We start from the raw sequence: 25,012 nt of genomic DNA on the forward strand, positions 1-25,012 counted from the left end.
AAAAAAAAAAGGAAATAATGTTTATTGCGGATGTCGTTAAATGTACATAAGTGCAAGCCTAAATACAAAAGTAGATATAAACCTCTCCCTACAAAGAGAAAAGGGAAACAACGGATCTTATATAAAATATTTATCACGAAAATATTTAAATTGTTATTGATTTATTTTATTACAATACTTAGTAGTTGCTAATTTATTTTATTATGCTTTATTGTATTAAAATAAATATTATATTTTATATTGAAAACTCCTATCAACTGCATTTATAGAAAAGAACTACGCCCAAATATAGCTGGAAAAATGAACTGAATATTATAATTGACATGAATTGAGTAACCTTAATTTACTTATAATAATAATTTTTAGTATTCATTTAATTAATTCATTGTCCTTTTTAGTTTCACTGACTGTGGGCTCAGCCCAAAAAAAAATGTGAGCTGATTTTGAGCCACTTCCACTCTTCTGATCGCTTTGATATTTTACCAACATTAAATGTCTGCGATATAGCGCTAGTGGAATTCAATCATTAAAATTTCATCAGAATCGTCTGTCAGATCGACGTGATGACTGCTGACAGATCGTGAAAGCTTTTTCGCCACCCACTTACATTCAATTTCAATTGTTTCATACTTGAATAGTCATAACCAAAGATTAGCGCTGGGAAAAAATGGTTCACTATTGTCAATCATGCTTTTTTGCTCTCTGAATTTGTAAATTAATGGGGCGGTCTATTTTTATTTAAAAAGCACCAAGCCAACACCATAAACGTGAACTCGAACAACAAACTATCTAATATGGTAGCGTTGAAGAGAATTACAAAAACAAATAAAATTGTCAGAGTGCGTGACAGTAACATTTTTATAGAACCTACACTGGGAGAAATGTTTTTAATTTAATATATTATTATTATACTTCTATATGTCTTCCATAAAAATAAAATGTGTTTTTGTATTGAATCACAATTTTCAACATAATAATTTTTTTTAAATTGTATCGCACCAATACCCATGTACATACATATACATATGTATTTTCTTTTCCGAAACATTCTTTTTTTATATAATTAATATAATTTTTAATCGAAGTTTTGAAAATAATAAATAATCTAAAAATATTAAATAAGCAATTGTCCTATGTCCAACCTCTTTATGTTCAATGACAGCATTAATTTCAAACTCTCTCAGACTCCTAAAAGAAAAATCGAACAAATTAATTAGAGATTTCTTCTTTTCAAACAAAGTGGTTAATGTAAGAAATAGTCTTCCCAACTATGTAGTAATTTATGAAAACCTTAATATTTTTAAAAACAAGCTTGATTTATTTCTTAAACTTTCCTATATCTTAATTTCTTCCTATATTTTCGTTTTCTTTGAGGTATCATTTTACTGTTCTATTCTTTTATCTTTTTGTATTTTCTTTTATTCGTTATTTCTTTTTCCTCTCTTATTTTTTTGTATTATCGTTATCTTGAATTTTTATTTTTATTCATATTCTCATTTAATTTATACATATGTACATACATATGTGTAAATATCTATAAGTCAAACTTCTTCCCAAGTAAGTTAAATAAATAAATAATACAAACTCACCCTAACATCCATTTATATATGTATGTAGATTAAGTTAATACCTTTTTATAAAGCAAAATCTAATTTACTCACCAAATAGATAAATCTAATCTGAACAGTAGTTTAATAGACATGGTTATCAGAAAAAATAATGAATTAATCACTGATTTCTCTTATTTAAACCGTAACAGTTTTTGAAATATATCGGAGCCCGGATACAAAAAAGCTTCCATATAAACTTTTCTATAAAAGTTTAATTTTTACATTAATTTAAACTTTCATCAGTGTTTGTACTACACTACATATGTTTATAAAAAAATAAGCATTATTTTCTTTTAACATACATAAATAAATAATACTAATTATAACAAATTTCAACGTTACCCAGACTTCATAATATGGGAAACGAATTTAGACAATTTGATTATTTTGATATTAGTAAACAAAATTTAAAAAAAATGTTACATTATCGCTTTTCCAATTTATACAAATGCTAAATGCATTTTATTTTATTGTTTTCATTTCATTTATTTTTTTACTCCGTGTAACTTTATTGTTTATTGTTTTAAAACTCCTATTTTTACTTTATCTATGTACGTAGTAACAATAGATGAAGTTTTGTACTGAATCAATTACTGATCACGTTTTCATGATCTAGTTTTTTCTTTTCTTTTCTTATATTAATATTGTTTTTTTTTTTTAATGTTCTATTGTATTATGGTTCAATGGTTCAAAAATAAAATAAAAATAAATAAATCAAATAAATACATACAGCGTGTAAGAATAGTGCCATTGGTATGTATGGGTGTTTTTAATGAGGATTGAATTTAAGCTATCGCAATAAAATAAAAATTTTGAAAACAAAGAAAGTTTTGCATTCGAAATGGTTGGAAAAAATCAAGTGGCAGCGCTAATTCGCACAAGGAAGGGTAATCGCACGTATCCTTTTGGTTAGCACAACAGCCTTTTGGTGGTGTTGATTGTGGCGATAGGCGTTCCGAAATGGAGACAAGTGGGGGAGAGGGGGAGAGGGGGCTCCATGGGATGAACGGGGGCGGAGTCGTCGGCTTTTCACGGTGGGGGCGACAAGGGGAGAGAGGGGGAGGGATCGCGAGCCCCGCGGCCGCCAGTTGACAGCAGCTGGCCGACCGCGACTCATTCGAGTGGCGCGCTACCCCGCACAAACACACACACTCACAACACCTGTCACTATCAATTTTACACGGTTCTTTTTACACCGATGTGTCGTGTCGTGAAGTTACAAAAAGATATGGTGCGACCGCTCTGTGATCGAGTTTAACTATCCGCACTGCCAACATGTCTTCCCTGCATTCGGACGAGGACCAGGAAGAGATAAACGTGGACACTGACAGCAGACTATCGGCAGGATGTGACCAATCAGATAGGGAATCGGACCGAGAGCGTTCCGAGTCGTACAGTCCTCGGATGAGGCACGATGGACATTCGATGTCGCCGGATTTGCACAGGAATCACCTGACCAATTCCCAGACGCATCCCACGCAAATTTCGCTGCCTTTCAGCATCTCGAGACTTCTAGGGAAATCTTTCGATGATGAAAAGGGACTTGTTAGTGTGGCGAGGCGCGGTGTTAATGATCTGATCGACAGGATACAGAGGAGGGATTCCAATGAGGATACGACGGATGAGGAGGGAAGGTTGAGGAGCGATAACGATAATGATAACGAGTCTGATGGTGCTCGGGAGGAGTATAGAAGAGTCAGGTTTAGTGTGGACAATGAGGGTGATCCGGAAGGGACCAGGGACGAATATAGGAAGTTGAGGGAGAGCGCTGGTGGATGTTTGGGTGCTAATTCTGGAGGTGGGAACTTGGGTTATGGTGTCGCAGGAGCAGGACTCGGTGGTGGTGTGTTGCGTGTGCCGGCTCAGCGTGCTTTGGGAGCTTTGGGAGGATTAGGAGCTTTGGGTCCATTGGGACCTTTACCTTGGGGTTTGCCATTGGATCCTCGCCATGCTGCAGCCGCCGCTTTCGCTCACCACGTTGTCAAGGATCGTTTGAATGGTAATTATTTCTATGTAGTTAAATTCACTATGAGATTTTTTTTTAAATAATTTTACATAAAAATTTATATAAGCCGGTTGTTTTGTTTTTATTTTTATTTTTAGTTGTTAAAACGAAATATTTCATAGAGTAAAGTCAGCAATCAAAAAACTGCATTGCAACTTTTGAACGTGATATTTAAAATATATTAACATACATACATAAAACTCGGTTATGCTTCAGATTAGTTTTCAAAAATATTCAATTTAGAAAAGATCTAATTTTATGTATATATACAAATATACAGATATGTATATTTAATTAAGGATATTTGATAGTAGAATTTTTAATTCGAAATACTTTTTATTATTATTTACGGTATATGCACATAAGTTTAATTGAATCATTTACTTCCATCCGTATTTAATTCAATATGATAAGGATAAGAACAGGTTAATGATATTATTCCAAAACGTATACTATATCTATGTTAGACAAATTCTTATTAGAATCTCATAAGATGTATCGGAAAAATGAAAGAATAGCATGATTTTCTTTATGTGTACAGCTCTTTATATGTAGTATATACCTACATAGTGGAATACATTTTTTGTCGATTTAAAAATACTTGTGAAAGGCTGCATAGCCGATGGACGCAAAAGTTTTAATTGTGGCGATGCAAATTTTCCGTCGGAAATATGTGTTGATATTATATTTTTATTCAACTATTCAAGTTTCATAAAAATATTTTTAATTAGTTTAAAAATTGATAGACATTAAAAATATACATATGAGCCGTTATATTTGAAAGTATCATAAGTCCACTTTTCTTCATTTCGAAAAAGATTTCGCAAAACGTTAAATATAATGTTTTGCGTTTAACAATATTTAAAAATACTGGTAGACTGTGATACGTTTATTCTGCTTATCCGAGATTCTGGACATATCGAAATAAAAAAAATTATGAAATAAGTCAAACAGAAGGAGTGTTTTGGAACTGAAATTGGAATTCCGCCACTTTCAAGTATAACGGCTCATATACATATCTATGTACATATGTAGAAATATATATTACTTTAGAATCCGAAACATGTAGGTGCTTATAAATTATGCCAAATGTTTCAGTGCTTCAGATTGTTTTATAATTTCAGCTTTTGTACATTTAATGTTTGAAATGAAAAAATAGATACGTATAATATTTATAAATGTATGGTATGAGATATACGAAACGATTAAGCATTAAAAAATATATACAAATACATAAGCAGGAACAATGACGATGTAGTGATGTGTAATCAAATTTAATGACAGGGATCTGTTTAGTCGTGATTGCCATCGTATCGTGTAATCAATAGTTAATAACGATTCCAATAATAAGCAATTGACGAGTGAAGCTTTTCAGCTTTAATTTCAAAACGTTTTAACGTTTTGAAATTGCAGTATTATGAGGTTGAGATTGCAATATTATGTATATTTCCGCTTCCTGAAAGTCCAAAAAAATGATGTTCGTTTCAAATAAATCATAAATAACAAACACAATTTAGAAAAACGTGTTTTTATATAAAGGCATTCCCGTTAAATACTCCGACACATTTTTTATAGGCAATCTCACGCATAACAGTCAATTAAGATCGGTTTCGAATCATTCACCAAACCTTGACCTTTGAAAAATCGAATTTAACATCATCAATGTTAAATTCGATATTAGGTGTGTGATTATATTGAAAATGCAAAAGGTCGACTCGTGATCAAAAAGGCTTCTTAGCCGTTTATACTCATGTATAAATAAATCGCAATTTTCTTCGGAGAATGAAGTCAAAATAACTTTCATTTACGATGCGTCCTATCGGTTACGGTTACGTTGATGGGGGTGGGTGAGGGAGGATGAGACTTGCGTGGGGTGGATGGAATGGGGTGGGTAGGTATCACTTTTGAACCACACACCGTCGGCAGTTTAGGGGGACCCATGTGGCTTAATATTTTTTTATGTTGTCGGGAGTCTGGAGTGGGTGTTAACGTGATGAGAACCACCACCCATCTCTTGTACGGACGGACGGATGGATGAATCGATAAAAAGCGCGCTTCTCTGCTCACTTAACATCGCGAAATGTTAACTTTTTTTATGATTTTAAATAATGTCAGTTCTGAAATTTTTAAGGTTCACTTGATCACTAATACGAATCAAGGCACGTTTGTAATTCTCATGAATTATATACTATTTATTTCATTCGTGCTTGTCTTTTAATGTAGTAAAGAAGTATTTTATATATACCTACATAGATATGTATGTATAATATTATGTGTACATACACACTTAAAACTTAAGTAATTTATTAAATATTTTATCAATCTACCTTTATTTGAATTAATGCTGTTGTTGTAAAGTATGCAGGTTCTTAGTGATTTATTATTAGTGGAATACTTCTTAGCCTTTTTTTATTATTTTTTAGTAATAATAAAACAACTACCTATATGAGCCGTTGTATTTGTAAGTAGTGGAATTCCAATTTTCAGTTCCAAAACACTATACTTCATTTACAAATTGTTATCACTTTTTTTCAGTCAATATGTCCAGAATCTCGGAAAAACAGAATAAACGTATTATAGGCCACTAGTATTTTTAATTATTGTTAAACGCAAAACATTATATTTAATGTTTTGCGAAGCATTTTTCGAAATGAAGAAAAGTGGACTTTTAAATACATTTAGCGGCTCATATGTACATACATACATGTACCTATATAAATCTCAATTTATTGAAATTTTATTAAAATAGTGCTAAGAGTGCTTTTCATAATGAAATGATTTATTGCGGTATTTATTAAATATATTTGAATGGTTTTTGCAATTTTTTCATATATTATATTTACATTTTTTTTATCTTATATTATTTTTTTTTTTTTTTGTAAAACAATTTCGAATCAAAATATATTTTTATAAACATAAATATTATGTTTATATTTTAGTCTAAATTCAATATATTATCAACGAAAACAATTAAGAATAGCGATCAGGTAGAAAATTTTATAAATAGAGCAACGAATCCAATCTCTCTAATTCGATCACTCTAAAAGAGACATAATTAAAGATAATGAGAATTTAAAATTAATTTGGGAAATGTTTGTCTCGTAATACAATCTCTGTTTTGATTGTCATGCATAATTCTAAATGCAATAAGAATACCTAGGAGCGAATCGATTGATATATTTTCAATATAGCAATTATATGGAGAATAAATTACAAATATTGAATTACATATTTGTAATGATTTATATAAAATATGGAATTATTAGTAATATTAAATCAACAAATCATACCTGAAAGTTATTCAAATAAAGCTTCTAAAATATTCATTACGATTTTAAAGTGCTTTCTGACATGTGCGAAAAATCGAACACAATGCACAAGCCCGCCCTTTGTTTAAAATGTAAATATATACATATAAAGAAACGCTTATTCATATTGCGACATTTGATATGCATCATGAGCGAGCCTATTATGTCAAAAAATTTTCATTTGTCACGCCAGTAAATAAAAACAAACGTGACAAACGGAAATTTACGCAGATATCGATTCGCACTTTTTTTTTCACATTCAAGTATAAAATAAACCGACGTATAAAATAAAATTTGTACAAAGAGCTCATTTACACACACGATCCATGTATACGCGGCGGATCTCATATCTCGTCGGGATGAAAAGCTTTCGCGCTGGGTTTTATTTTACCCGGGTAAGTTTCCCGTGGGAGCGAGCTCGGGTTTTTCTCGGGAAACCGCGGAGAACGCACGTGCGTGTATTTAGGCTCGCAGACGGCCAAAATAACAGCGGTTTTATTTGCAAGGCAAGTTAGACCCCCCTCCTTCTCCTTCTCCCCCTCTCCGAACCTACCTCCCCTATTTTCGACCCCGCATCCCGACAAAATACGCGCCAAACCCCGCAGGAATACAGGGCGTCGTGCAATATTCAAAGAAAATCGCGTTTCATTTATGGACTCGCAAAATGGCGGCCGACTTTGCCAAAGAAATGCGCGGATTAATATTCATGGTGTGTGTATGTTAATAAAATTTACATACAAATTGCGTTGTGTGTGGATGTATCGTTTATGGTTATTGAAAATTCTGCGGTGTAAATGTCGGTTGAGTGTTTTGATTGTTGTATGAAATTGCATAGTTTAAATGCTAATGATAATATTGTTTTGATTCATTTTTAGAAATTGAATAATGAATTTTAATTTTAAATACACAAAAACCATTAAGAAAACGATTGAAGTCCAATTTTCTTCTATTATTATCAAATAATTACAAAAATTTTCATTACGTTATTAAAAAAATTTCATTTATATTACGTATGATTTTGTAACGATGTGTGTATTTATTGTATTTTAAAAGCTTTTATTCTTTAAAAAAAAATCTAAAAAATAAATCCTTGCACAGGGCCCATTTGCGGGTAGTTACGGCACTTGCTATAGATTCTGAATTATAAATTAGCATTAATCAAAACGAATAAAATACTGCAATCAATGCAAAAATATAGTCGTATTACAAAATAAGTCAATTGAATTTATCTTTCTCCCGTTTAAACTTATTTTACTATCAATCTACTCATAAAAAATGGATGTCAACTTCAATATTTAAGACATAATGTGTTTTTTATATCACTAAGTGGTACGTTTACGACCTACCTGTGTTTCTTATTGCTGTCAACAATAAAACAACAAAGAAAGTCATCCATTTGGTGTGAACGCACCATAAGATACCTGCACCAAACCGTTTGAAATTCCAATAAGAAAAAATTCGCTAGAAAACATAAAGATAAACGAACATATGTACGTATGTATAAAAGTATACACCCTACTAGCCTACTGATATTTATCCAAGTAAATTTCGTTTTAGAATACAAAGTACTCATCTTCAACACTATTATGCGATCCTATTATTATTAAGTAATGACTTTGCTATAGCTTCATGATGTCATGCGTATTATAACGTCAATTACATTAATCTACGGTATATCATCGACGATGTTCATTATTTAGTTAATACCCATATAAGTACACAAACGTGGCTATAATATTGAGTGAAAAAGGCGTTATAGATTGGAGTCGGGTTCGAGGTTTTGAACCGCAAACAGTCGGCAATGTCGTAAAGCAAATCCGGCCCGTCCAATAAACGCTTCCAAGTTTGATATTGCTCCCAAACTCCAAAGTACTTCCACACCGTCAGACATTTATTATGCAATAGCCCTAGCTACACAAAGACGAGGGTGGAGGCTGGGTAGGGGTGGCTGAGAACGCCATACAATTTTATATTTTATGATAATCTATAAAAGGCTCTATTCTACGGGCGTGAAAAAAAAAGAGCACCGACAACAGGCGGCTGAACAAACCGAGAGAGCACTCGACGCAAAATCGTAATTGAAATATTAAAAATTGATTATTAATATGATGGAAGTTGTGGCATTTTTCAAAAAAGGGTTTCCGTAGATCCCTTACGCCGTTCGAGTGTAGATGTGTACCTACTTGTACATATATTGGAGGGCGGAAACTTTATAAACCGCCCTGTCGTTTCGTATTAAGCAAATCGAAAAGTATGCTAGCCAAGCGGGCCAAACCCAGGAAACCCGGAGAACTTGGCCAGAAATCACTTAAGGATATTTTACGTTCCCTCGTTCCTGCGAAACGTTTTCATATTTCAAAACGGCTTATGAAAAGTATTTCTATCATGCAGCGTTTCTTAATATTTCCCTATTTTATATTAATCCATCACTTTCGGTAAAGCTAAAATTTTATTATCAAATGATTTTTTTTCATAAAAACGCCAGATTTTTCAGTATAATAATTTATAAGGTACTTAGTATCCTCGGCATAATTTATTTATTTACAAATATATAATTATGTATTCTGGCTCCTTAGAAAAAATTGTCTATGAACATTTCAGTACCTCAATATAAATAGAGATTTTCTTATATATGTATACGTACATAGATTCTGTACAACTCTTAAGGAAGCCATTCACTTGGAGATTTTTCTGCAAACAAAATTTGAGCGATTCCTCTGTCGTAGTGATTTCTCAGAAAGCTGATACATATTTATCAACTGTTACGGCTTTTATTCACAACAAAACTCATACAAACGATTAAATGAAACCATATACATATGTATGTAGTTGTACTAGTTAGATATAATATGTGATGACAAAGTTTAGTTTTTTGTCAATACAATTCCAAAATTTAATTTGACAAAATAATTTTTTTTCGACAAAAGATTCTCAGAAATGAAGTGAAGAGATTCATCTCTTAATATATCCTTCATAGCGTCTGTCGTAGCATCTCTAGCTACGACAAATGTATCCAGAAAACCTACAATAGAGATATTTTTCCATAAATATATCTGCTCATATGATCAATTATGGTTTAAATGAAAAATAATACCGATAGATGTAAATAATTGCAATAAAAGTTGCAAAATATAATCTGATAAATCCAAAAGCATTTTTGAAAAAGTGAATTTGTATTGAAGAATATTAATTTGATCAATTTCATTATACCCATATAAAAAGCTTTAAGGCTTAAGCAAACATCCCGAATACATAATTGTTTTTATTTTATTCGATGTTATAAGTACATATTTTCTATAATATAAAAACATAAAGAATATATACAAATTGAGATGCGATCTGTGTATGTACGTATGTACATATATACATATAAATATGTATATGGAAGATTTGAATCGAGAATTGAGAAAATATTTGAGAACGTTCTCAGCGCGTAAATACATCACAGATATTGAAAACCATAAACCGAAGAGGAAAAACAACATCCGGTGGTTTTCCGAACGGAACATTCAATATTGACGTTCGCGGAGAATTTCTCAACGTTCTTTTTAATAATGCCCACACTGCACTGCACGAAAGTACTGCACTTTTTATAATTTTAATTTACACTAGAAACTTAAGTGGGCACACACGAAAGTTTCAAACTACATAGTACGTCGTCGCCGACGAACAATTTAGATAAATCGCATCGATTGCGCAGACAATGTACGAATTTATATGGCGGCAATAATAATTGCCAACAATGAATTAATGCCACGAACTATAATTGTGGTAGACAATCGCTCAACGCTAGACGCTCGTATATATTGAAGTTTCAAAAAAAAACTATAAAATTAGCGTAGTGGGAAATTTCATTACCGTTGTGAAAAAAATGTACATGGAAATGGTATCCAGTCTTAAAATTCACCTCACTTTTCTATATTAAAAAATGGCTTTCAACGAACGAATGCTTCGAGCTAAATGCACGACGTAGTATGCAGTTTGCGTTTCCGAGAGTTTCCTACCATTATGTTGATAGCAAACTGCACAAAAGCCTCACTGTTTTGCATGCCCGCTTTTCCTTTCGAACTCTTCGCTAAAATCTTTTATACTTCACATGAAAAATAACTAAAGTGCCCAGCTCTACCCTGGATATATTTATCTATTATTATATATATTATGTATTTAATAAATAACGTATTGTCATTATAAATAATTGAATAAATAATACATATTTTTTCAAATAAAAATAATTTTTCAAACAAAACAAAATAATGTTACTTGTAAATATCTAAAAGCATATTGATTATGTATATGTAGTCAGAAGAAAATATTTATAAGCTATTTTACGTTTTAAGTTTACTGTTTTAACCAAGAGACAGTTTTATTGACAATTTAGATGGCAAGGTTTTTCCAATAATCAAAGAAGCCAAAAAAAAAATTAAATAAATATACAAAAGAATTTGATTTAACTACTCTTCCATACAAAAATAAATCGGAACGATTTATATATTAAATATATCATCAAATTCAAACTCAAATATTTTTGGACATTGAATTTGGATTATAGGAAGAAAAGCTGTACAAAAATTATTTTGATATTATTGATTTCTTTTTAAAAAAGAACGAAGGTGTAAATTCATGCTTAGTTGATCATCAAACTATCAAAATAGTAAATAGTTAAATCCATTATATAAACCGGAATGTAAATCTACAGTTTTAAATTTAAAACTACCAATCTTATTGTACCCTAACTTAGACTTAAGCATTGACTACAAAATGTTCCGTTTTAATTTTTTTAAACATCTCACCTCAGCAGCGCCGAGATGTTTGCCTAAATATAAATATTTATAAATGAAAGTATGACCAATATTTACATCGATTGAGGCCAGAACCATACCAAGGAAACGGAACATTTGCCAAGGGCTATTGTTGCTGGCAACAATCTGAAGGGCGCTCGGAGCGTGAGGCAAAATTTTCTTATGACGAAAAATACAATATGAACAATAGTTTCATTTAAAATCTTTAGAATTAAGAGGACCGTTACCCATTCACGCAGATAATTTTTTTAAACTGTGTTGTGATTTTGTTAACTCAAAGAGAAGCCGAATTCCGACGATTGTGATTTCAGAAAATTATAACTACTTTTTATGAGGATTAAAGCTTATTTGAATACGTTGTTTATTGCAAAAATAAAAAATAAAAAATGGAAAGTATACATACATATGTAGTACATCGGATCACTATCATTTGGGTATTTTGAATGTACTGAGCTAGTGGGATTTACAAGAACCTTATTCAAGTAAAACCTTAAACAAGCTATATTGCATATTTCTAACAATGCCTAGGCCGAAAGAAACTTCAGCAAATTTAGAATAATCAAAAATTATTTGAGATCTGTAAGGATTTGAGCCTTTTGTGAATAGAACATAAATTAGTGAGAGATTTCAAATTTGACGATAACATTTATGAGTTTGCTAATTAAAAAGCGAAAAAAATAAAACTATAGATGCCTTTTTTATTCAAATTATAAGTATGAGTAGTTGAATTAGTACCACGAATAAATATAATGTTTTATTATAAATTTGTGTTTACATTTTTATTGTTTTAAAAAAAGCTTAATTTTGTACAACGCAATTTTAATACAATAAAAAATTTTCATTAAAATTATCTCACTATATATATATATGTATACAAAAAGGGAAGGGTTCTAACATATGTATTTCAAAAGACTCATATTCAACAAGTTAACTGTCAATGAACCGAATACATGAAAAAGCATCATATAAAGGGGGTAAAACAAACCTGTGAAAATCTCAAGATAGTTTTCATTGCATGCAATTAATTTTTTAATACCAATCTGCACCGCATGTTTGGAAGAGCAAGTCTCATTTCACCCCTCCAGGTATCCGCATATAAATAATTCCCTCTTCGGGGACCGCGAGGCACACGACGGGGGTCGTCGATGGGGAAGAACCATTTGTTTATGTGCACCTGAAAAAAAAAACCAATATCGATGAATAAAAAAGCGTTCATTGTAGACTGGATATTTACATGTATAAAAATAATTTTCAATGAATATGTTACTATCTGAGAAATTATATTTTTAGGATACACGTGTGCGAGCTCACGAAACTGTGAGTACACCATATAAAAGGAACAAAGCCCCGTGCAAAAGTGCGGCCATGAATCATTTTGAAGTTAATCTTATTACGCGCGTAGGTGGGCCCCTCTCTGCCGCATTAATACAAATGCTTTTGCTTCTGAACAACCCCCCCTCGTCTCCTACCTATGTTCACTTACCCTCTTTTGCACGAGATGAAGACACCGGGTTCACGTACCCCCTTGTATTTTATATGGAGAAAAAAAAAGAGAAAAATAGTCGGCGGCTAAGATATGATTTCATCAGAGTAATAAAAGTGCTCTAAGTATAGGATGGAACGAAATCATTTTTACATTTTAAAATTTGTACTCGTACGTTCAAATTAGTTTAATAATAAATTTGTATTACAGACGGAAAGGAGAAAGGTACAATTCCATTCGTAGATATAAATAACTATTTCTTAGTAATTTTGTTTATTTTTATTTCAATACCTTATTTCTCAGTAATACATTTCTAAAGGCCTGTTTTAATTTGGCCAGTAAATATGTAGATGATCAGTAAGTTATATTATCGGTCAATGAGTGCTTGATTATTTTCTGCTTCATTTTTATTTACACATATAGAACACTACTCTCACATATTTTCGTAAAAGTTACTGAATTTTAGTTTGTTGCCATTTCTAAACAGATTCTTCTCTTCATTTTCTAACGTTTCTACTAATATTGATTCATTTTAAGAATTGCACTCGTTTAAATCTTTATTATATAAACTCCTTTCTCTTTACAATTCCTGAATCTCTTTACTGTCGAAACTAATTTTACAATCAATATTTTTATAAAGCCTTTTAATACAGTTTGAATGTGTACGTATTTATTTCCTATACATTTAAAACCTGCCGAATAGTAAAAGACGCGTCCGTGGGATAATTTTTTTTACATTCTGAATGAGATAATCTATTTGTCTTTTAAAATCAATTGAGATATTAATAATTTAAATTTTAGAAAGCACCATCATGGGAACGATTTCGCATGAAAAATAATTTCCATTTCACGTGCGCTTAGTTGTGAGATTCGTAATAACGTTGAATGAAAATTATAAATTGAATGAACGTGTCTGAAAGACTCGAGTTAAGTTTAATTGCGCTTTTCGCCTTTGTGATTGGACGAGAGTGCGCTCTGGCGAACGGAAAAGGGGGTGGCCGAGAAGAAAAGTCGGAAAAATGGCCGTGCTCCAGCTCACGAGATCGCAGATTCTCAAGTCTAAAACACATACCACACCCGTGTGAATTTCCACCACGATTGCAAATTTGAACGATTCTCATAATTGGTGTTGTATGATTCGATAATTGAATACACTCGTGTATTTTTTTTATCATTAATTTTTAATCCGAGTCGAATACAAAGCGCAATCTGCGCGCACATTGTAATTATGAACGAATTAAATTATCAGACACAAATGTGCATGGTTCAAATTAGCGTTATTTTTTTGGAATTTTCGACGTGTATAATTGGACGTTTTGGAATTGATATGCAGTTGTCGTTGTGCGGATTGAATTCGTTTGGATAAAACTTCTTAATTTGACTTTTAAATTGTGACGTTGACGTTCGATATACCTACTTTATATACCTATTTCGAGTAAATGATATATCTGTACTCAATTATGTATACTGTTAGCTGAATAAGGTTGACACGAATGAGATTAATGTTTTACACAATATGCACTTAAAATCGTTGCGACAAACATGATTCTTGCCTTATCGGTCGTCAATCGTAATAGTAGGAGAGTCGTTTTAACAATTAAACGATACATTTTCTATTAAACTAACAAATAAAGTTGTACGGATTTATTCACTCGCCTTTGACTATGTAATAATAGGCCAGTTTTGAAATATCTATAAAATAGTTTAAAACGACATTAAACCTATAATTTGCTTCAAATCCTTATACTATGTATTTATGTATAGTATAAATGTACATAATATGCATCTATGTACATAAATGTACGATTGAAGAAATTTATATAAAATTGAGCTAATCTCACGACATATTTGTCGTATTAAAAAAGTCGAGGTACTCTTTAATTTGAAGATTTTATATATTATAAATCGATTATTAGTTCTTTTCTTAGCATAGATATGTATGTATATGCATATATGTTGTTTTTTCTTATAATGGCGTGTTCTATCTTGTTATTTGCATTAGTAAATAAAAGAGGCATATATATTTTGATTGTACTATAAAATTTCTACTATTTTATTAATGTATGTACACTTGTTTGTTTCTTATCTATAATATTTAAAAACAGTAGATGTAATTAAAATTATATCTTAATAAGATAAAAGCACTGCACTACTTTTGTAAAGCTATAGTTTCATTAGTTCGTTCAAAAATATGCATTCATTAAATGAATTTAACATCATTTATTTGTATTTTTAACATTTTATACAAAAAATATAGTGTCGTGATGTAAGTATATAGAAGAAAAAAGGAAATAACAAACGTTTCGTGGTGTTTTTGTATATAATATATTCACAGATTAAATTGAAACGTATTGTAAAATTTTGAATGACAGATATGAATTTGAACTATTGTACATACATATGAGCCGTTATATTTGAAATTGGCGTAAGTCCACTTTTCTTCCATTAAATATGATCTTAGCAAAACATTAAATATAATCTTTTGTGCTTTACAATATTTAAAAACACTGGTGGCCTGTAATACGTTTATTTTGCTTCTCCGACATTCTGGACATATCGAATAAATGATAAAAATTTGTGAATTAAGTCAAACAGAAATAGTGTTTTTGGAACTGAAAATTGGACTTCCGCCAATTTCAAACACCTAAACAGGTCATATAGTCAAATCGAATCAGCGCTTATGATATTTTTTAAACCGTCAAATGAATCCTTTAAAGCTCCCGATTTGAATTATTTCAATTTCAGCACTATAAAGGTGTATAAAATTAAAAAGAAAAATTGCCATACAAAAACATTGAGAATCTTTGAATGCCGTGAAAGCGAGCAGACGAGTCGGTGTAAATTGAAACAGTGTTAAATTAGGGAGCTCTCCCCGTCCGTGTCTCTCTTCTCGCGCAGATGTAATAATGCGATAGGACGGGTAGATAAGTTCATTGAAGATTCATCCACGGGGGTGGACGAGGTGAAAAACGGTAAGAGGGGGAGGCAGGGGAAATATGCGGGTAAAAACCACCTCCTTTTACGACCGGAAACGGAAACGTGAACGGGGCAAAACTCTGAAAACGCGCGTCAGCGTTGAATGATGCGCGCAATCGGGGCACGCAAGCGCCATATTTATAAGCGGCCGGGTAATTTGTTTCCGGCTCCGGTAAAAAAAAGCGCGAAGCAAATTAGACGATCAATTGTTAAATAAGACGCTTGGGCCGTCTAAAAATTACCTAAAAAAAAATTACCGGGGCCGAAGTGAATTCTTCCGAGGTGTTAAAACATTGCACTACATATGTACATATGCTCTGATTTTAAAATTTCATACTGAAAAATTAGTTGGTTTCATCGTTCTTTTGTACCTACCTAATGAAAGTCATCTGAATTAACAACAATTTCATTCATGAGAGAACTTCATACAAAATTTCATACAATTTTTCGTACGATTTTGATGCAATACAGCAGACTGACTATTCGTCACGAGACCAACTGATCATTGTTATTAATAAGTGAAGTAAAACTAAGAAAATCCTTGTAAAAAGTATCATTATTGCTCTAAGTATGCTAAAATAATCTCGGATAAATCTCAGAAGGAATTAAGCCAAATGTAGAACTACATACATATAGGTACATAGGTACATAAGTACATAAATACATACATATGTACATAAACAATACTTAAACGTTGTCTTGAACTGCTTCTTGACCATTATTCATTGAAATTATCAATAGTTTTGTTTATTAGGACCATTTATAAGACTAATAACAACATTTCATACACTTTTGACATAATTTTGATGCAATACGGTGAAGTGATTGTAATTCACCAAGCCAACTAATGATCATTGTGACAAAGCGTCATACTTGCCATATTTCATGATATACATATGTATTTAAATATTAATTGCCATGCTAGAAAGAAAATAAAAAGAACGTATTTTCGTATCATATTAGTATAAAAAGCGTGTTCTTATGTAAAAAAAAATTCAAAACTTCATAGATTTCCTAGTAATTTAGTAGAACAGTTTGAATGGTAAATCAACTCGCGCAATCAAAATAAACGAATTTAAAATTAGCCGGAGCACGCGGGTGGAGTTGCCACAAATTCTTCCCCCGACTTTCCTCTTCCCTCCCACATATTCCCCCCCTTCTCTGTCGTTTCTGCCGCGTCGGGCAAAAGGGGTTAAAATTATCCGCGCTCGTTTCACTAATAGTCTAGTCGTTATTCATAAAGAGGGGTTATTGTGATCAGCGGTCTGCGTCATATCCGGCAACCCTTTCTAGTCCACTTCAGTCGCTGTAGGGTTACCCGGTTAATTTGAAGGGATAATAAGAGAAATTTTCATCGTTAAGCAATTATTTTGTTAATGGAAATCAATTTGATTAATCAATCAGAATTATATAAAAAATATAAATTTCGATGTGTTAGGGTTACTTTTTTAGAAAATGTAATCGAACTGTTAAATTTTTATTTTTTTGTACATGCTGCTATCCAAAATCTCGGCAAAACTTATGTATATTTTAAATATTGAATATATTTTAGATTTTTGTGGAAAATAATTAATCCAATGGGTGTATGTAGATATTTTAAAATATATTTTCACATTCCATTTTTACCTTCGACTTTTTTTTTTTTTTCATTTTAAACACACATTTGAATTTATTTTAGTATTGGAAGATAAGTTTTCCATCTCTGAATACTTCCCGCTTCTTAAATTTGTTCCTATTTATGCTAATTTTTTCAATTTAAATAATGGATTTTATTAATTTATCATATTGTTATTAATAATAGTAATAGTGAATAATAGAATTTTTAATCTGAAATAAAATAATTAATCTCCATCTATGAATAAAATACTGTTCCTGTTCACTACTAGATAGCAGTATATATACATATATGCGTATAGGTACATAATTAAATTTGAAATAAAAATATTCTATAATGTTCTTCACGCATATTACTCCAAAATTTAAGTGTTCATACGAAACTTCTGAGAAATTTTAAATATTTAGCGTCATTAGCAAATTTTTCCTAGAAAAAAATAAATTCATATCTATATACATACGTATGTATATACTTATTTCGATTACGTATAAGACCAAGCTCATAAAACAATAATATCGACCAAATTCGGACATTGTCGATGAAACACTTTTTAACTGTTGAATAAGTAGCTACCCCAGCGAAGGCCGCATAATGACCCTGTAATTTGGATCACGTGAGAGGGTCGTTAGGGTGCTAGTCGCCCAATGGCTAGTCGCCATTTAATGCGCTCACTTTCAACCCCCCAATCCCCCACTCTAGTATCATTACCGTACAGAGACTTCACCCTCACGTGTGTGACCTAAACTACCCCCAATACCTCAACAGTACATCCAAAATTACTTGACTGGATATACTAACGAGTAGGAGATGCAAAGATGAATACTTACGCGTGAAACTCAATTTTTGAAAGTCATACATTTACCAATTTATTTAATGTTTGAGAAGATGTTCATAGATTCAATGAATCTTCGTGTTTATTTACATAAGTATGTATGTACATTTATATGCCTGGATTTTGACACTTTCTAAAATTATATGCGTCAATTTGTAGTTGGTGTGAGTTTTATATAATTTCGCTACATACATAAATACATACGTACGTGTATTCAATTTAAGATTATTAGTGTCAATGTCAAATCGCTCAGTGGCCAAATTTATTTTATCCTCATGATGGATTACAAAACAATTTTATATAGGTAAATTGTGTTAATGTTGAACCTAATATTATTTTATAATTTATGTTATATTGTGTATCATGATGGGACATGATAGTTCAAACACATGTTTTCACGAAAATACGTTTTCTTAATATAAAGTAATGCAGACTTCGTATAAACAATTTCATGGTTTTGGGAGACCATAAGACCGCCCACCTACTATATTATTAGCTACTATACATAGTATATTACCTACAAAATTTTTGGTTCGAAAACATTCTTAGAGTTATCTTAATACGATACTCATTACCATCGTTCACAATACCTAACAAATATTAACGCTTTATTGATTTCTAAAGCTTTCGTAAAAATATCAGAACTGTCAAAACTAAAAATTTTCATTATATTACAACTGGGGCACATTGCTGAAAGTATTACATATTTGCGCTTGTAGAGCTGTGATTTACTAGATAAATTATATTCTAAGCGCCAGTTGAAATATATTACAACTGAAAATACACTTCGACTTTAGTAGACATACTTATGTATGTATATTGTATATATAATATATAATAAGAATTTTGAACTTATTGGTTTCTTTTCTCAAATCATGTACAATTTTATATATCCATTTTATGACCAAGAAAATGTGCTATAAACGAAATAAAGTAACGTGTTTTCCATATATGTAAATGTAGAAACGTGACTTTTGACAATTTTTATTTTTGCATAACTCTTGCTAACATTGCACGGAGTTAATTTAGTAAAACGTGCCAATGAAAATAAATGAAATTAGTTGATACTATACTTCATCAAAAATTCAATTAATACAGTACAATACAAATGTATATCCGTTGGAAAAAATGGCTTCATGCGTGTCTGAGATACTCATAATAAAACTCAGTTTTGCTTTCAATGTTATTACATCGAAATTAATACCAAACCGAAATTACCAGCTCCTAAGTTTGATATCATATTAAATATTGCCGTCGTATGCCCAAATATATAACATAAGATTTTCCATTATTTTCCAATGTAAAAAAACACCGAAAAATATACAAAACCGCCACTTTGAAATATATATAAACATATATAGCGTGTTTTCACGAATCAAAATAATTCCGTCGAAATCAATTTCGTTACAACGTATTATTTTAATCTAACAATACCATCTCGTTTCGTATCGCACGTTAATACGGCGACCGTAAAAGGCAACTTCTTCGTTCGATGATTATCACACAACCGAAATAATAATAATAAAAAAATACTAAATAACGACATACACACACGCATAAATGTTTATTCGCCTCTTCGTGATAATCGCGATATAACCCCTTGGAAAATTTGGAAGGAAATTAAAGTCGCTGTATCGTAATTGAGTTTTTAATACATTAAATTGTTCAATTGTTCGGAGCATTGGGCGGTTTAATGGCAGTTGCCTAATGGCTTCCTTCTCATAATGAAAATAACATAAATACACACACACACACACACATATACACGCGTATAATTCAACAAAATTCAATCTCATAATTTGATCTTATCAGCGTGTAATGGCCGTCGAGCCGACGCACGGTGAATAAAATACATAAAAATAATAATTGCGCTATAACAAAATGGCCACTTGTTTCACAAAATGGCGCCGCGGTTCACCGAGACCGCAGACAATTGTGATTGCGATGAGCAGAGCAATTTGCCCATTTTAAATACGAACGTTTTAAAACGTTAATAACGTTCGTGCTCGATTGTGCGCGAAAGTTGCGCAACCGCTCGAATATGTTGCGCGCGCGCGATCGTTTTACGGAAATTGTATACTTTATGTACATACATACATGCAAAATGATAAATTATTATATAAATGTACGTATATTTATTTAATGGAATACGGAATACTGTTCGATGTGAATTCGGTTGATTTTTCTGCGTGTTGTGTCGACAAATTGGCCGTTTTGCATAATGTCGCCGATAAAATTGAACAGGTTTTTCCGAGCGAATGAATGATATGCGTTTAATTTTGTAATAATTGTATTTTCGTTGGATCGTGACTTTTTATTCAAATTTGAATTGAGATTGATCGCTCGGCCGATTTGTCGTTTGCTCCAAAATGTAAGATTACCATAAGTATTTCTACAATATACAAAATTGCTTTTGAAATGCGAATAAATATCTACCATTAGATTTTGAAATTTAATTTAATGTGTTTCTATTATAAAAGTATCATATTATATTTTAACGATAACTATATAAATTTATATCAATGAATCAAAGTGTTTCTTAAAATAAAAAATAAATAAACATAATGTCGTATTTTCACAATAAGTTTTTAACTATCGATTGAATTCGTTTCCATGTGCCGTTTTCGTATATCAAGAGTGAAAAAACTAAGAAATAATGTTCCACAAGCTATTCAAAATTACTAGAACGCATAAAAATAATTTGGTAGTAGTTTATATTATATCAGATAAATTAAAGAATATACAGCTTAAGTAAATAATTATTATATTTCCTTCAAAAGAATTATTGAATTTATGTGATAATTAGCATTTTCAATTAAAGAAAAAAAATAATTTTTGAAATCACATTGCAAACAATAAAATACATTTATGTAATAAAACTAATTCATTTTATCTGACTATTAAAACGCGGAATTTTACACAAGATAAATTTAATTTTTCATACATACATACATACATATGTAATTAAACGACTCTGTTTTAATCTGACCAATTTAGATAAGCTCAGATATTATGAAAAGCTTTTCCGAGAGATTTGTATAAAATAATTCGAAACGTTAATTTAGAACGTGTCTACGTTTACTTTTTTTTATATAAATTATACACTTATATATTTATATAGAATATCATACATATATATATAATATATGTATGCTCATGTACAAAAAAGTAATTATACATATGTATTATTTTATATTTTGATAGATATATTTTTTCATGATGTAAATTGCGGTTTGCGAGCAATGACATTACATTTTAACGTTTTACGACACAAGGTCGCATCTTTTACTTATTGTCTTCGTTACGGTTTAATTTTTTGCAACACGTTTTCACGGTACAGTGTTCTCTTGCGATTCGCGCACTCGCCCAGTTTTCTCCAGCATTCGAAATAGCATTGCGGAGCGGGGAAAATCGTCATTTTTCGACGTTTTCAATTATTATAAAACGTCGATTTGAACTTAAACGAGCGGTTAAGCGACGAAATCGCGACAAAAAACGCGATCACGTAGTAAATAATACTACTACAACCATACCTGCCGGTTCGAAATCATCCGCACCTGCCTATTGAGGCTTGGCTAACCGCAAAAACGGCGTTTATTTTTATTTGTCATTATGACAAAAGAGTTTTCTCGGCCCCGGGAATACGAGTCACGAATTGCGATTGCGCAACGCGTCGTCGCGGCCATAATACGGCGAACCCGCCATCTTGGACCAGACCGAGATCTATGTAATGCGGCCATCAGATAATCGCAGCGATTTACCAGTTTCGTACAATAAATACGTCGGTTGGTTTTCGAAATCGTTGTCGTCGTTTTCATCAAATCGATCCTCGCTAGGGTTGGCAGACGTCCGGGACGTGTGCTCTTTTTTGTGTCGCATTTCATTTGTCTAGATTTTAATCGTCGAGATTTACTCGTTTTTGGTAATGATACCGACATTGTTTAAGATAAGAATAACATTGAAAAATACTAACCAAGTTTATGAAATTTAATCTATTTTATTATATGTACATACATACATACATATATGTACATATGTACATATCATTTCAATAGTCTTTGCAGTAGGCAAACTCTGAATATCGATTACTTTTGGTTGAAACGCTTTGTTATAAAATTCAAAATACGCGATTCCGATTGACCAATAAGAATAGCTTGTTTCTGTCCCTACTGCAAACAGCCATGAAATTTTAAATTTTATTTTACCTACATACATATATATAATCTGCAATTAACGATTGTACTTTGTATACATTCTTCTATTTATAATAGAATCAGTAGCTTTAGACAAAATGAAACTTTTTTGAAATAAAAAAAAATGTCAAAGAAAATAATGCAAATCCGTTTAGTTTTGGAGTTCGCTTAAGGTCGAAAAAGATTATGACGGTTTCTTAAAGCCATAAACTCAAGTTCAAATGTAGGTTCGTATTTTCAAAGCATGATTCATTGAGTAAAAAAACTTTTAGCCTAAAATACTAACTTTTTTCTGATTGATACAATATTTACTTTTGGACGATCGATATTCCTCTACCTGAGATACATCATATTATATTATCATCACCAGATATATTGTATATGTAGTTATAGCTTCAAACATTTAGAGTTTATTTTGGAAATTGCAAAAAAATCTAATACTGATTTTTCCATCGACATATTCTACCAATAGTGAAATTCGATAATACTATTCTAAAAAATCTTTATGCTTTCATATGAAATACGTTTTTAAAAATATTTACATTAAAAACGGTCCTATTTTAAATACCGTAAACATAAAAATAATACTTAAAATAACACCAAAACCAAAAAGCATGCTTTTAATTTACTCCTCTTATAGATTATGAACAAAAAAAAACCAATTTCCTTATGTTTATTTTTTTCAATTTTAAATAAAGAAGGCGTGAAATCAATATTGAAGTCAGATTTACTCGGATATGCACAACATCATCAAAGGATACTTGAATACAATCCATTTAGTGAGTCAATCCATATTGTCAAATATATCATCCATTTAAAAACATTGCATTAAAACTAGTCTATACGAGACTACTTACTTTCCTCACTCATACTTGCATCACAAACCTTAAGGTGGAAATATCCGAGTTGGTCACACATGAGTCCAAAGATTTACCGGCCAACTTGGGGACCACTGCTTTAAGACAAATTTGATAGATTTATAAATAATTTTATATTGCGTTACAGCTAGTTTTCCAATGACGAGACGCATCGGCCACCCTTACCAGAACAGAACGCCGCCGAAGCGCAAAAAGCCGAGAACGTCCTTTACAAGATTGCAAATAGCCGAGCTGGAGAAGCGATTTCACAAGCAAAAATACCTGGCGTCGGCCGAGAGAGCGGCTCTCGCCAAAGCCCTCAAGATGACCGACGCCCAGGTGAAGACGTGGTTTCAAAACAGACGAACAAAATGGAGGTACGTACCCATCGACGCTTGTTTGTATTCCTATGTGTAGTATTTATTTGTTTATTTTTTATTGACGCCATTTCAAATCCATTCTCAGATATCTTAAGTGTGGCTCGTTAGAACGAACATTATATGTCCTTATTGCCTTTTCCAATTACGGTTAAAAGCCCCACTCGAACAAGACCTTAAGGGTTTCTTTGACCCGATGCGTATTGCCTTTGAATCGATCGTACATGCATATATGTAATATAACTCTATGTATATTGAATTCTATGCAAAATTATTACAATATACAATCATCCTAAATTAGTTTCGGCGCAAAAAATCTTTGCAAATTTTAATAAGAGTCAGTTAATACAACATGTACATATGTATATACAATCTTTAATGATTAGATAGCTGTTTACCTACCAGTAATAAGGTCATGGTTAAAATCCCTGACGAAATCGAAAAATTAAATTGGTTTTTTAATGATTATCAGTAATGGTAAGATCTGGATTATTATTAAATCCAGATCAACCGTCTCCTGTTAGAGATCACCAATTTATAGAGCTTAGTTTTTGTGACAAATCCAATAAAATCAGCATCCCCTCTCTCTGTCGTATATTCGGCTAGTTCAAATTTGTTGATGGAATTTATCGATAATAATAATAATTTCACTGGATTTTTCTCGTCTAGCAGCACATATATTTCTCAAATTTCAATTGAATAATAACATAATGATCTATAAGATATGTGGATATCGTTTATGTTTTGAAATGTATATTGTATGTTAGTACATTTTATTCAAAATTGAATCAATCACCACAGTTTGAAAAATACTGACCTAATAATTCATACCGTCGAAAATAATGGTAAAGAAACTGTATTATAATTTTCAATTTAATCGATAGAAAGGCTTAGAAAATACATTTAATTTAGAAAACCTACTATTTTAAAATACGCGGAATCTCATAGTCTTCGAAA

The 25,012-nt window shown here is 31.5% G+C and overlaps 1 protein-coding gene across 1 annotated transcript in view; it reads left to right on the forward strand.

Moving 5' to 3' along the window:
- Positions 1 to 2,885: 2,885 nt before the first annotated feature.
- The window catches only part of C15 (homeobox protein C15), a 41,413-nt gene continuing 19,286 nt past the window's right edge, over positions 2,886 to 25,012 (forward strand). The window contains exons 1-2 of the mRNA XM_077440527.1: positions 2,886 to 3,609; positions 23,827 to 24,055. Coding sequence (XP_077296653.1) covers positions 2,886 to 3,609; positions 23,827 to 24,055 — 953 coding nt within the window. The remainder of the gene's footprint in view (positions 3,610 to 23,826; positions 24,056 to 25,012) is intronic.

The sequence above is a fragment of the Arctopsyche grandis genome, chromosome 11 (assembly GCF_051622035.1).
Source record: "Arctopsyche grandis isolate Sample6627 chromosome 11, ASM5162203v2, whole genome shotgun sequence".
NCBI classification, from domain to species: Eukaryota; Metazoa; Arthropoda; class Insecta; order Trichoptera; family Hydropsychidae; genus Arctopsyche; species Arctopsyche grandis.